The sequence below is a fragment of the Hippoglossus stenolepis genome, chromosome 8 (genome assembly GCF_022539355.2).
Source record: "Hippoglossus stenolepis isolate QCI-W04-F060 chromosome 8, HSTE1.2, whole genome shotgun sequence".
In the NCBI taxonomy this organism is placed as follows: Eukaryota; Metazoa; Chordata; class Actinopteri; order Pleuronectiformes; family Pleuronectidae; genus Hippoglossus; species Hippoglossus stenolepis.
Genome location: NC_061490.1, coordinates 3,894,583 through 3,909,214, shown reverse-complemented (window position 1 = coordinate 3,909,214; position 14,632 = coordinate 3,894,583). Strand labels below are relative to the sequence as shown.

Below are 14,632 nucleotides of genomic sequence, written 5' to 3'. Positions count from 1 at the left end.
CAGAAAAAGGGAAGAGAAAAGATGACACTCCAGTGTGGAGAGCCTGGTTTCTTCTACCTGTAAGAGGTCCTGTTGTTCCCGAAATGCTTCATAGCTAATTGTGCTCAGGGAGAGGTGGCCAATGAGGGCTTGAGTTTCTTCTAACCAGGGTGAAACCTCAGCAAGCCCCTCACAGAATTGGAGAAGAAGCGATTGAGCGTGCTCAAGCTGCAGAACAACGTGGGAATTGGTGGCTGAGGTGGTGTTGCAGTGTTCCTGTAGCACATCTATTGGGGTCTGCTCGGAGAGATGACATTAAAATAAAGAGATCATAAGTATTCAGAGATACATTTATATAATCAGTTAAAGTGGTAGCATTAAAATATAGTGAAGGCTATACCCGGAGATCGCCTGTTTCTCCTTCATCACTGTACGTTAGCAGGATTTCAGCGATCTTCACCATCTTCTCAATGTTGAACCTGTGCTGGAGAATCTCCACAGCCAAAATCTGCCAAGACATCAGAATAAATCCACACAAAGTGGGAAAATATTTATTTAGCTCATTACTTATTATATTAATTTAAATGTTATGTATCCTGACCTTCTGCTCATAGAGTTGTCCTGCTATGAGATCTGGATCCAGCTTAATTGTCTTCAGCTTTTCCAGACCCAGCGCTGTGTTTTTGAACCAAGCCATCTCCTTCACCACCGCCTGCTCCAGCTAATGAGAATATACTGCATGTTAGCATATCATCAATAACATTAGCAGTTAAATGTGATACCGACATATCTGAAGCCTATCAACAGCACAGGAACATATTCTGGCTGCGGCATGATTTTGTCATAAATGTGATACATACAGTGCATGACAACACATAAAACACCCTGGATAATAAAACAGTAAAAAGGATATATTAATATTCCTATTTTAACTAAGCCAGAAATATTTAGGACAAAAGGAAAAATACATATGAATATGATTTATAAAGAATTTCTTAAACAATAATTGAAATATGTACTACAGAAAATAATGGCAGCCATTTTTTATGCCAGGAATGCAGGAAATACACAAGTGGAACTAATGACATTAAGTTAGTCCCTGTTTTGACATTAATAACTGCACCCGTCTTTCCCGCAATTATATGTCAACTTAGACATTTAATTAAAATGATTCAGACAAGTGTTTTTTGATTGTCTTAACCTGGTTAAGGTCATATTCAATATAAACGATAATCGAATTAAGACATGCAGAGTATACTGAATTAAGTTGCATTATGAAGACAGTTTTTGAGAAGCATGTAAATGGGAATGGAATATTCAATTAGCAACTCATGTAAATATCATAATCAAAATAAATTATTATTTAATTAGGTCAATTAGAGGGAACATTGTTATTTCTGCTGTAAAATACTCCTACAATGTATCTACATGTTGTTACAACAAAGGTACCACATGAAGGTCCATTCAGCTATATCAGGCAAATATAGGTGAACATGGTAAATCACAGTCTTTGTTAGTAAATAGGTTCTGGTGAACACATTTAAATGGCATGCATGTACATACTCTCAAATAAAAAAAGAACCTCAAAGGTTTTAATTCACCTGAACTAACCTTTTTCATTGCTTTAGCTAGCTAGCTAAATGTGGCAAAGTAATGCAATTTATGTTGTAAATGTATCCATGGCTGCATAGTTAAATTGGTGTTTACTGCTAGTTTGTGAATTAGCTCGTGAATTAGCTAACCTAAAAAAATTGTATTTGAGGTTAAATTGTAGCTGGTTTATTGAACGACCTGTTACTGCAATGACCTGGGTACATTTAAGTATGCTTCCTGTGACTTTTATTTTGAAAAGGTACAAACCGGAGGTGTGTGATTGCAATGCGCTGCAGTTGTCATGAAGGGGCAATCTTTCCTATATAGGTGCCCTCTATAACCTTCACTCACTAACTAGCTAACTAAGGTTAGATACCAGCTTGGCTCACACAAAACTGTGCTGTAATTCCACCCAATAGAAAAAAAGGTAAATTAGAATAAGTTTGGCTCTCACAGGTTATTTGATCTATTCACATACATTCATGTGCATTTGCTGTGGAGCTACACTATGGCTGCCATGTGGTCCTTGTAAACAACTTGAAAACCTCTGTCTGCTTCATTGTAACATTGTGTGGGGTTCTTACCCTCTGCCTCTCAGCTGCACACAGAACTGCGTCTCCAGCATGTGTCTGTGCTCCTGCTGCTCCCAGGAGCTCCCTCTCAATGCGGCCCAGCCACAGGTGGAGGTCCTCCTGGCTGGAGGTGCACCGACTAGCGGCCTCCAGGGCCTGCTCCAGCCTCTGCAGCACATCCAGACTGCTCAGACTCAACACAGAGCAGCGGATACGCAGAGTGTCCATCTTCTCTTGCACCTGCTGGGCTTCCTCCTCTGAAAGGAAGGACAAATCAGTGCACACAGGTTAGGTCCACACCATCTTCAATCAAGGTTGTTGTTCTGGGTTTGTACCGTCATGGTTGAATGCATTTATTGTAAGTCGCTTTGGATAAAAGCGTCAGCTAAATGAAATGTAATGTAATGTAATGTAAAAGGTGAGTCTGTGTTTGTAGGATTAATATTTTTTCATGGAATTTATCAGAACTGAACCATTAATACACTACAAATGGAAACTATTTATTTCTATGTCCTACTGTTTTGACTATAGTCTATATAGACACAAAAACATGACACAAGAAATTACAGCAGTACACAAAAATGAGGGCAGTCGGTACATTTTCTCGTGATGTGCTTCAGCCAGTGGTGTAAATCTTAGTTTGAACCATACTGCTGTACTGTTTAGTGTTTAGTGCCACAACCTCATCAAGTTTTAACCTTATTTAGCAAATGTTACCTGAAATTGCTTCCATCAGATCACGTCCCAACTTTTGTATTTTCCCTAACTCTGAGGTTTTGACCTGTATCTCTGTAACGACTGCCTGTGGAAACAAAAACATATCTATCAAAAAAATACGGTGCACATTTACCATAATCTGCATGTTTTCTATACATGGTAGATTTCCAACCTTGCCGCGATCGGTGGCCTCTGAGATATGCAGCATCACTCTCTCTGCATTTCGTAGTTCAGCTAGGGTCTGTTCTACAGATATGAACCATTGCTGCAGACTGTCTGCTCCTTTCTGGAAAAGCTGGGCCCTGGGAAGAATGAGCTCCAGACTCCCCCTCCTAGCGACAACACAGTTTCCACTTATTGTTAACATGGGTGAGTAAGATTTGTGTCATGCAGTAAGCCTTGTCAAGTCAACGTGTGGCATTGCCAGTAAAAGTGGCTGACCTTTGCTCTGCCTCCAGCTGTAAGGCCTCCCACTTCTGTTTGAGAGTGGAGAGCTTGACCTTTGCCTGCTCCCCCTCCTCTCCTGGGTGGGCCTCCACCAACCGAGGGCCCTCTAACATCATGGAGTCCATGCTTTGCCGGCGGTCTGTCAGGAGGCGTTGCAAGAGCTGTAAGACAACAAAGCATACTTTATTAAATCAAAGTGGTTTATCATACTGTAGATGGAGGAGTCTATAATAGTTCACCCCTGTTTGTAGGAAGATAGAAGCTTCGAGAAGTAATAAATATTTCAAAGCCCTCACAAAGAATAGTATTAATATTAAATCAGACTCTGTCATGTTCCCACTAGTATTACAGAAAAATGTTTAGTTCTAGAGAAGCACCATCGCTATTGCAGCAAGAATTTATATTCATCAAAGCCTTATTCTTCTTTTTTGCCTGCCTTTGTGTCAGTGTGGAGGACGCCCTGTTTTCTGTGTCAAGCTTACATTGTCGAGTGTCGGGAAGGTTTCACCTGATCCAACGAGCTGACAATGGGTGTGATTACAGCTGAAAGGTGAGAGACTTCCCCGCTTTCTTCACACCCCCGGGAAATGCTCACAAAGACTCATTGTGGCTATGAATGACACCTATTCTCACTGAAAATAACTGAATTTATATTATAAAGGAAGCAGTTGAGCATTTTACATGACCTTAGTATACATTCACATCGGTACAAATTCCAGTTGTGTTCCCCGTGCTTTAGTTCTTAAAAAGAGGAAGGAATGAGGCGTTGCGTGGTTGCTGAAAACACACCTTTTGTTCTTGGAGCTGAGCTTTCACCACTTTGACCTCTGAGGATGGGGCTTTCTGATTGGCTGTGAGCTCCTCTATCTCACCGACCCATGTGAGCAAAGCGTTCAGGTTTTGGAGAAAAGTCTCGGAGTCTGTTGCCACATCCTGCAGTGCCAAGGCAGATCTTGTTCCCTTGAGAAAGACCATCACAAAATATGAGAATGCTTTCAGGAGACACATGATCAGTTTTGCTGTTGGAACATAGGGGATAAAAGAGGTATGGCTGAAACATACCCTCCATCTATCCAGGCTGGAATCCTGGTCTGAACTTGACTGTCCATCACTTTGGAGCTGCAAAGTAAAGACAGTAAAGACAGCAAACAAGTTGAATCATTTCATTTAAAGATCCGGTTCCATGTCATAAGCTGTTTTCAGACATGAACTCCGGAAATGTTCCACACAATGGGGTCTCAGACATTATCCAGACTTTTTACTTGGGGGCTGGTAGGAGAAATCGGACATTAGCATTTTTACATACAGCCCCTTCGGATAACGTCAGGAGATTATCCGGAGTTCAGTGCATGTCTGAAAGCAGCTATTGAGAGAAACAAAATTTTTACTTAATTCTATTTTTCAAGAAAGAGACTAAGGTTAGATTAGATGAGATTAGAGAATGAGAGATGAGAGAGATGAGATAAAATGAAAGACAGTTGAGATGTGGTTGAAAGTTTGTGTTTGTATCAACCTCAGCAAGCTCCTCGGCCACACCATTCAGGACTCTAACAGTTCTGGTGATTATTGGGTCTCCTCCTTTATCTCCCGACGGATACTCTGTCACTTCTACAATTTCCGTTACGATCGTCTCCGTCACCTCTGTCACCTCTGTAACCTCACGTGATGCTACAGTCTTCCAGGACCATGGACTTCCTTCTCGAGAGTCTCTCCTCTGGAAGCTGGCCCTCCTCTCTGCACTGTTGTTGTCGGGATAAGCCAGAGGGGATCTGGCAAACTCCGGTGCCACTGTTCTCTTTGTTAGTGTCCCATTTCTGGATGTTTTTATTGGTGATGGACTGTTGTGCCAGGCATTTTCCAGAGTACTGCTACTTCTTATTGTGGATGCAGGAGAGCTGCGGAGGGGTTTGTCTGAAATGGGAGTACGAGTCCCCTCCTCTCTCACATAATCAATTTCCTGTATCTCTTTGTCTTTCTCCAATTCTCTGTCCTTGTCCGCATCCTCTCTGGATATGTCTTCGACAGCTTCTTCTTGTTTAGTCTCCCCATGTTGCTCTGGGGACTGCCACTCTCTTCGTCGCTGGTAGCACTCTTTCAGGAAGGCCTCATCTGTCCTCACATGCTTGGACTTCTGGCCCAGGCAGCTGGGCCGGCTGATGAGGTTACCCATAATCCTACAGCCAAGAGGCTAGTGAGGTAATAGGTGAGGTAAGGCCCCTCGGCCATGCATGCAAGGGGTTCTCCAGCTACCTAGAATAAGACAAGGGGTCTCTGAGTCATTTGAAAAAATGCAAATCAGGCAAACACATACATCTGCCCTTTTGTCTTTATAACTTCCCTAAATGCTCCACAGCTTAAATCTTCAAAAAACTGAAATGAGACCAAATGAAACGTGTCTCTCAGATCCTTTATTTGCTGATTTCCTATGCCAACATTGCCCTTTTCTTGACACTGAAAAACAAGAGGGAACTACAGCAGAGATACTTGGCCAGGATGTACCCTCTCCCTTTGTCTTCCGTTCGACCACATACATACATGCTTCCCTCTGTCTCACATCACCAACTAAAATATTCTGTGCTTAGAAATCAGTGTGACAGGCTTGTCGAGGATCCCACTGTTTAGCCTGGCACGGAGAACCGGTGGCAGACAGCCAGCTCTTTCTCTAACTCAGCCTCAACCAGCCCTGGGAAACCCGCTGAGGATCTGATCGAATATGACAGCCATAAAAACGCAGACATCGCATAATTTCTCTGGGGTGACAATTAAAGGGGGATGAACACAGAGTGGTATACAACAATCAACTGTGTACCTTAGTGCATTGTGATATGATAATTGCTATTATAGAAAAAGGCAAACATAAATCAACTGGAGGTTCTGAGATACTGGGCTTTTCTCTTTTTATGACTGCCTCACTGAATGACTATTCAAAAATGAGCCTTTCTACATTGTATGTGATTAAAATCAGTTAAACCAAAAGGACTTCCCCCTCAGCTCAGTGCCTGCATTGTTTTGACATAAGGGTTAAAGGTGAATGTAATTATCTTGGTCTGGAGGAGCTGAGGTGAAACCCACCAGGAAATCACAGGTTGGTTTCCTGTTGAGGTCGGGCCCTCCCCCTGAGGCGGGGTTGGACTGGTCCATTCAGAATTAAGTAGGTTAGTCCAGGACAAGCTTGGTGTCTAAAGATCTCCAATATGCAAATTATTATTTTGGCTCCTTTTGTTTTGGCTAAAATGCAGGAGAGGTGGATTCATACTGGTGTATATGTTAAGTTGCCTGTTAAAGCCAAGCTGTCAGCAAATAAATATGCTGAATATGCAGCTTCTGTCAATATCTACCACATATTTGAATCAAATCAAATCTTAGTGCCTCTCATATATTAAACTAATCATAGTTAAGAATCCAAATCTAAAGACGACCCACTTGTGATGCTTTCAGGTGCATTAGGATAGTAATTGCCTACATCTTGCTCGTCTCTGCAGAGCAGATGATGCAGTCTGGGGATCGGCAGGGGAGTACACATTCAGATCAGAGAGTAGTGCCCAGACAAAGCCCCAGTCTCAAGATCAATGATTACTCAGTTAGCTCAGATCACTGCCCAGCGGTCTCCTGAGGAGGGCAGAGAGAGTGTCTGTGGCCATGTCCACATGGGTTAACAATTCAAGAGAGAGGGTGTGTCATGTCTGGTTACTGCACTGCATGTGTGGTAATCTGCTAAATTCCAAATTGCACGTGCTGCACACAAATATTCCAACATATACATCTCTCATTATGTCTACTGACCCACCTATGTGAGAAAAACAATATTGAATACAAGATAATGAGCCATTTTATTGGTAGTTTTTGGCCCAAGCACAATAGAAAATAACAATACCATGACCTACATATTTTTGCAGTCGCAGCAAACCAGAGAAAACCCTCCCAACATGCCTCAAGCCTGTATCTGATATGCACCTCTCACTTTCTAGGATAATGATACTAGAGAGAGATCCATGCAGGGAACCACAAACCACTCCACCATTTAACTCACACTGCAGATGACCTAACCATCCCATCACTTAACCTATTTTGAAATGGCCCTTAATTCAGCCCAGCCCCTTTCTCTGCTCTCACCAGTGATTTATGATACACGACCGCAGTCCATTTCCTGATGAATTCCATTATTACATTAACATAGGGGCTTATCTGTGGTATGGCAAAACCCCTAATATTATTATTGGGAAGACAATACATATTTATTTTTCACAATTAAAGAGTAATTATTATCAAAATCTCAGACACAGGCCTGTGTATAAGTGTTTTCAGCATATATCAAAATGAGATTTAAAAGAGATCTAATGTGAATCTTGTGTATTACATCGATTGACCCATTTCTATGATTTAAGTAGCTCTATATGGTAGATGTGTTATCAGTGGAAGGACAATGATCATCAGTCATAACAGTAGATCCCTGTAATGTGATGTCACTGCTGTGTGTCTGTCTCTGTTAACGACGGACCTGTAGTAGTAATCATGGTAGTGCTTCCTAATCAAGAATGGCAGATGTGCATTTGCCCATGAGACTCATAACATGTTAGGGTGGATAATGTACAACGTCACATGCTCGTCTCAAAGACAGTACCCTAAACAAAAAGCTATTATATATATATATATACATAGGACATATAAGATACGATTATAAGCGAATATAATATAAATGTAAGGGCCTGCCCACTAAATGCAAAAACAATAACCTGAACTGTGAATCTTTTCCTGAAAACCCATCAGCTAAGAGACTATTTACAAATTGAACAGAATAAAAACTACTTACATTAGACTGATCCATTCACACCAAAGTTCTTTATGCTGACATATTTAATTTCCCCTTCACATGGCTCCCTAGTTCAGTCAGAGACTCGCAAAGTCCAAACCCAAACTCTGTGTGGCCTGGGTCACTGGCAGTTTTGGCGGTTTGAAGGTGATGTGAAGCTCACTTACCCTGAAGCAGAGCTGAGCGCAACAGCATGAGTAAAGGAATCCAGCCGGTCCTCAATCACCATTCAAAAAGGAGAGAAAGAGAAAAAAAAAGTCCAGCTTTGTTTGAGCATCCTTTGAACAGCCTCCCAGCTCCCAACATCCCAAACTGAAGGCTCCTCACACACACACACACACATACACTTGCATACTCCCTTCAACACACACTCAATCCAAATGCATACAAACACAGTTTCTAAACACACTCACACATGCCCTGATAACTCATGCTTTTCCGTTGCCCACAGTCACAGGCAAACAATGTCCTCCTCTCCCCTCACAGTGCACCCCTCCCCTCCCCTCACTTCACTTCTCCTCCCACCAGCTCTGCTCCTCTCCCTTTCTTCTTTGTTGTGGGAGCTGTGATAGAGGAATTCCTTCCTTGTTAACGCCGCTGATGGGATAGTGCGCCCAGATGGAGACAATGTATTCCAACGGCTCAGCTGAACTCCCACAGTTCCCAGCCAAGAGCGGTTTTCACATGGAGGTCAGTTTGTGCCAGTTCCATATAACGATGAAGCGGCGGCATTCCCATCAGCACTGCTGCTGCTCAGGTTGCTCCTGTACCAGGCAGCAAGGCGGCAAAGTGCCCCCTTTTACCTTCCAGAGGCTTTTTCTCTCCCTCTCTCCCCCCTTCTCATCCAACAAAGCCCCTCCTCTGGGTCTGACTGTGGCTCAGAAACTCCATGCTGCTTCTGCTTGAAAAATGGGGTGGCTAGGGGGGCAAAAAAAGGAGAGGTTTCTAAAGACCCCTGGGCCGCCCCTCAGAACATTCACATGTTAAGTGACAGCTGCCTCGGCTCATTCCCTCTCTCGATGGCGAGGGAGAGAAGTGCAGGCTACAAAAGAAGGGACCCACACCCACCCTGCTACCCACCCTCCCGCACTCCCCCCACCATCCCCCTTGCAGTCCCTTCTTTCCCCCATTCAGAGTCAGTGCAGCAGTCTCCACAACAGCAACAAAGACGACTAATTACTGTAAAACATCTCAGATTACTTTTCAACTCCCTTACAGCCATTTCAACCCCAGTCCGCAAACAAAGAGGCTGCAAACAAACACAAAGTAAAGAGCAATGGGAAAATAATACGGATTCTGCTTCTGGCATGAGGAAGCAAAGGAAGGCCCCCTCTGGTGAAATTCTATCATGCCCCATTTCAAGAGGTCACAATATTTGCTGTACAGCAGGCGTACTGCATGCAAACATCATTACAGCAACACTCCCTTGCATTTTCTCGTGAACTAAACCATGTGGATTCTTTCTGTGACATCAACACGTGCACACAGGTGACTTACAATCAGTGTTTGTGTTTCAAACCCTGCCTTCCTTTATTCCTCTCTCACTGTCTTTGTCCAGCCAACCAAAAAATCAACCAATGCACTCATCCACCAACTGCACGCATGCATGTACAGTACACACCCACGCATTATTTCTCATTCTGTCACGCAACACACACACACACACACACACCTGCATTCACCCACCAGTCAGCTTCCTCCCCGATCTGCAAGGTCGTTCATTTGATTGCCTGAGTGCTCCAGGACTGGTTAAAGAAAAAGGACTCACAACGAATGCCGACTATTTCCTAATTAATCGCAGGTTCACACATTCATGCTAGATTTTTTTACACAAACTATTTTTATTTGTCTGTAATCCATCTCTCAGCTGGTGCAGCCGTAAATGATCATATATTCAGGAGTTGGAGGAATGTTCACGTGCGAGTACCTTCAGTTCATCTTGCCATGAAATATCATAAAATCAATACCACTCTGTTGAGTGTAGATGGTCCAGTGTGTTACATGTGGGAGGACATCTCTTCGAACCTGTCAATGCAAACCTAGTTAATTCAGCATGAGATGTGTGTAGAGGACCGGATTTATTTCGTTTAGGCCCCAGGTTCATAATATAACTCATTCAACACATAATTTATTACAATATATTCTGAGGGAAATTCAAGCAGGTTATGAAACTTTGTGAATTAAACAGAGTTAAATAAAGACGACAGTTTTCTGTCTTCAGTTGAAAACGTTCACTCTCATGTATTTTACGTGTACACAAGAGTGAACTGAATGTGAAGGCTGCTTCGCCAAATAAGATGAAGAGTCTACCAGGTTGACCACTTACAGTAAAGCTGCTTTCAGATGTGCACTGAACTGGACATTTTCCTCAAATCATCTGGAGGGGTCGCATGTGAGAACACAAAAGTCAGAGTCAGTTGCTGCGGACATTCTCTGAAGCTTTTCCTCTCAGCCCCATAGTAAAACTCAGGATAATGTCCAAGTGAGCTCATCTGACAATACAGCAGGATATTGTCCGGAGAGTTCACCACGAGCAAGCGGGCTCATTGATGACATTGCTAACAGATGCAAAACTGATAAAAACTAAATGAATTCAAATATCTGGAAATGAAAAAGAGGATCCATACACGTAGAAGATGCCAATGAAGACGTCATCTTAAAAAGGCAATGAGATTCAAGAGCTTTTGGTGATAAGGACCCATGACAGTGTTATTGTGCTGTAAATAAAAACACCTGAACTCCACAGCAGAATTGATACATCACATCCTGCCTTCTTCATTCTCCAGCCAGATGCAAACCCTCACCTGAACGCAGCGAAGAATGTCCTTTTGTTGTTGACATGTCTGACCAGGTGAATGTCCTGCTGTGTTGCTCATATGTGAAAAGCAAAGTTAGCAATAAACATAGCAGAGTTATTAGATGGGTGTTTAGAGCATTTCCTGGCTGTCGTTACACAGCACCCAAATAACAATTTGAGAAATCTAGAAAAGACTCAACAGATTCTAAAAAAAGTGTCTTGGACGCAAGTTAATGTGACATTGCCACAAAAATATAAACATTCATAAAAAATATTTTCAGTAGCAAAACTCGTCCTGTAAGTGTGTATCCTGTTATTGTCTTGTACTCAACAGCACCACACACCTCAAATGAACTGTACAGACTCTGTAGGGATTTAAATTAATTCTGCTTTCAAATCTGCTCTCAAGCTTCTTCTTCACTCCTTTTACATTACTGCCCCATTTCTGACCCCCCACCCTCCTCCAGCCTTAATTTATGTAAAAAAGGGGAAAAAGACAAAGTTAGGAGGAAAAAAGAAAACTGCTGTGGCCAATCAGAGTGTGGGTGAATTGAATAGCATGACCCCTGTAGGGTCAAGTTATTTAACCCCTGAGTTCTCCAGTGCTGATGCAAGAATTCCTCCGTCTATAATTGTACCACAAACAATATCCTGTAGTTGTCTCACCAGCCAGGAGCATTATTAGCACCTTCCGTCTATTCTACTTCAGTCCTTCTACTATTTGGCTGGAAAAGATTCACAAACTCACAGATAGCTGTTTCTTAGGGTCACTCACAGAGCTAATGTCTTTAGCTGTTTAATGAGCAAGTAAGGCCCACCTTCCCCATCCCTGCTGAAAGAAGCTGGCAGTGATGAGGCACCAATTTGCCAGGAAGACATTGTTTCAGAACCATGACACCTGATCCCAGCTTTCAGCATCCTCCAGTCCCCTCTGTACTAATTAAGTGATTTTGCCAAAACTCTCTCCTCTCCATTTCACAGAGGGTGCACATAGAGGCGACTCTCTGCTCTTAAAAAGACAACAGCTGATGTAGTTGAAGAGCAAATGGCACACCGCGCTATGCAGTGATGCAATAAGCTGCTGCTGGGGGTAAAATCTGTAGCTGGGGAAGTCAGCTCGTCTTTCCTGCCGCAGCCGCCGTTATCCCCCCCAAATCACACACAATAATGGAGTGGACACAGGCAGGGAGATGACATAAGGCTAGTTTCCAAATTAAAGTGTGTGTTTAATCACAGATCCTGTGTGCCAAAGGACCAGGGTAAAAAATGGGAATGACTTTTACGCGCTGGGTTTTCCCCTCCTGCGCTATCTCAACCTCTCTGCAGCCTTCAAATTAAATAAGACCTCAATGGCTCCTCTACAGAACATGGTAATTAGCCCTCTTCACGAGAAATGAAAAAGAGAGGGGGGGCCTTTTAGGGGTCAGACCAGAAGCACCATTCAGTGTGCACACTGTCATTTATCACCAAAAGACGTTGCTTCCAAGAAAAGTGGATGAAAGGCTGATGGGCTTCCCTGTTGGGTTGCCCAGGCCCTGCTGTGCTGCCTGGAAACTGAAAATTACAGTCATGGCTAAGAGGAGGACTTAGCCACTTGGGGATAGAAGAGTTCAACCAGATCATCGGCTACGCCTTTGATTCAACTGCTCCCGTGCAGGAAGAGAGGATTTACAGCCGCAAGTCCACATTTTCCATTGAGTACAGGAAGGCATGACCAATAAAGGAAGAGGCCCCTCATCGCCATTAGCACTGATAAATTGTGTGAATTAAAATAATCCTCTGATGAGGGAGATCACCTAAAGTGCCGTAAGATGAAAATCCATTTGCTCCTCCAAGCAAGCAAGAGATCAACAATTGAGTTTTTATTCTTTAGCCAGAACAAACAAGTTTGTTTAACATACCTCTATATTCATTTGTCTTGTAGGTGATTCACAGCAAAGAAAACAACCCCCTCCATTTTTCCCCATAGGATATGACAGCATCATAGAGCAGAGGTGCTGTTTGCTGTCTGTCACAAATGATCCTCGGCTCGCTCAGGCCTGTTGCTACGTTGTGTGTACAAGGCTTATTTGGGATGTGGCATCTGCCCCAGGCCCAGGGAAACCAGAGACATTTAAAACACACAGAGAGCCTTTATTTAGAAGAATGTCATCAGCAACTGAGTGTGGGGGGGGGGGCAGTGTCAAAAGAAGAACTTCTGACCTTAGTTCCACTGTCTAGAAGAGATGCTGTCTTTGACCTGTCACCAACATGTCCTGACACAGAGACTGTTACCAAAACACACCACATGTCACCATTACTCATGTGGAAGAAGTTCATGTTCACAGAACTGTCTCCCATGGCGACAAAGACTGAAACATTATCATCACCGATCTGTTTGGTCTGACACTCCCCACAGTCGTATCAGATGAGCTCAAGTAACCCCTCATCAATATCAGCAATGATGTCCCAGATGGCTGATATTGATATTGATTATAAATATATATATATAGTATAATATATAAATATTTTTCAACATCACTGAAATTATTTGCTCCTTAATTTCTTTCTTAATAAAAATCTGGGGTTCTCAAAGTGGTGTTTGTGGACTTTCTAAATTACATGTTATTTCCATTTTCCATTTCCTTACCATATTCATGCCGGACAACAATTTGAAGCTCACATGTGTCCCAGTGTTCATGGGAAAACTGTGTTGAGAGGTGTCAGTGGTTTGTGTTAAGGAGCAGGTGTGTCTCTCTCCTGTGTATTGTAGAAGGGTCTGTATATATGTTGGGGGGGCTTCTCAGGGATGTCCTCATTCACGCTGCTAACTAACGAGTCCCTCAGGCCCAGACTGGAACCAGCAGTGCAGCAGACTAGCAGCATTACCATGACAAAGGTCTGTGGTCGGATGCAGTATGATAAAGCCATGCTACAGATGAAAAGACACCCCCTTATTTCACACAGTCTTGCTGGGGGTCAGACTAAAGCTCTCCAAAGCGTTCAAGCTTTCATGACGTGGTAAGACATGCCTGTGCATCGTACACATCAGTCCCCAGGGAAACAGAAATGGCTTTCCAACACAGACGAAACAGGTAAAAAGATTTTTTAACAAAGACCATCTCCTGTTGGAAAAAATGTCTATTCTTCAGATGATAATGCTCAGTTTCTTCAGAGGTCACATGGGTTCACACAGATCCTATTTTGTCAATAGGATTAATGGCCCAAACAATGGACCAGGTTCATTTAATGGACCATATAGGCTTCAACTGTTTTTTTATTATAACAGTAAAAACATCACACTCTAGATCCTTTTGTGTAACTGATTTACAGCTCATGGGAGAAGGTGAAGTCACCCCTTGCTTAGTACATTTAAATAAATGATTACCTCGTCACATTGCTTCGTCACAGAGCTGCATCATGTTAATGATTTGTGTGAAACTGGCTTTCAGTTCGTGCTGGGCAATGGATTGACCCCGATGAGAATGATCCACATTAAAAAGGCTCCATTTACTTTCGCCAAGGTGGTTAAGTTTATGTCTGGGTTTTGTTTGTTTGTTAGTGCGATTGATTACTACGAAACTTAGTGGAAGGATGTGGAACGGATTGGGAAATAACCAATTAAATGATGGTGTGGATCTGGATCAGGGCGGATCCAGGAACACATAAATATAAACAACAAAAAAATACAAGCATGTTTAGGGGACTGATATTATATGTGTGTGTATTATTTGGTGC

General features: G+C 42.7%; 1 protein-coding gene across 3 annotated transcripts in view; it reads right to left on the bottom strand.

Annotated features, from left to right (window-relative positions):
- The window catches only part of macf1b (microtubule actin crosslinking factor 1b), a 31,697-nt gene that overhangs the window by 14,061 nt on the left and 3,004 nt on the right, over nucleotides 1–14,632 (bottom strand). Inside the window, exons 1-11 of one of the 3 annotated variants that reach the window (XM_035164781.2) lie at nucleotides 8,286–9,133; nucleotides 4,822–5,558; nucleotides 4,371–4,427; nucleotides 4,098–4,268; nucleotides 3,303–3,469; nucleotides 3,034–3,193; nucleotides 2,862–2,946; nucleotides 2,157–2,401; nucleotides 581–700; nucleotides 380–487; nucleotides 58–276 (exon numbers count right to left, since the gene is read on the bottom strand). In XM_035164781.2, the coding sequence (XP_035020672.2) occupies nucleotides 58–276; nucleotides 380–487; nucleotides 581–700; nucleotides 2,157–2,401; nucleotides 2,862–2,946; nucleotides 3,034–3,193; nucleotides 3,303–3,469; nucleotides 4,098–4,268; nucleotides 4,371–4,427; nucleotides 4,822–5,478 (1,989 nt within the window). In that variant the 5' untranslated portion in view covers nucleotides 5,479–5,558; nucleotides 8,286–9,133. Of the gene's footprint in view, nucleotides 1–57; nucleotides 277–379; nucleotides 488–580; nucleotides 701–2,156; nucleotides 2,402–2,861; nucleotides 2,947–3,033; nucleotides 3,194–3,302; nucleotides 3,470–4,097; nucleotides 4,269–4,370; nucleotides 4,428–4,821; nucleotides 5,621–8,285; nucleotides 9,134–14,632 lie in introns of those variants that run through there. The other 2 variants (XM_035164784.2, XM_035164786.2) reach the window with 2 other exon arrangements.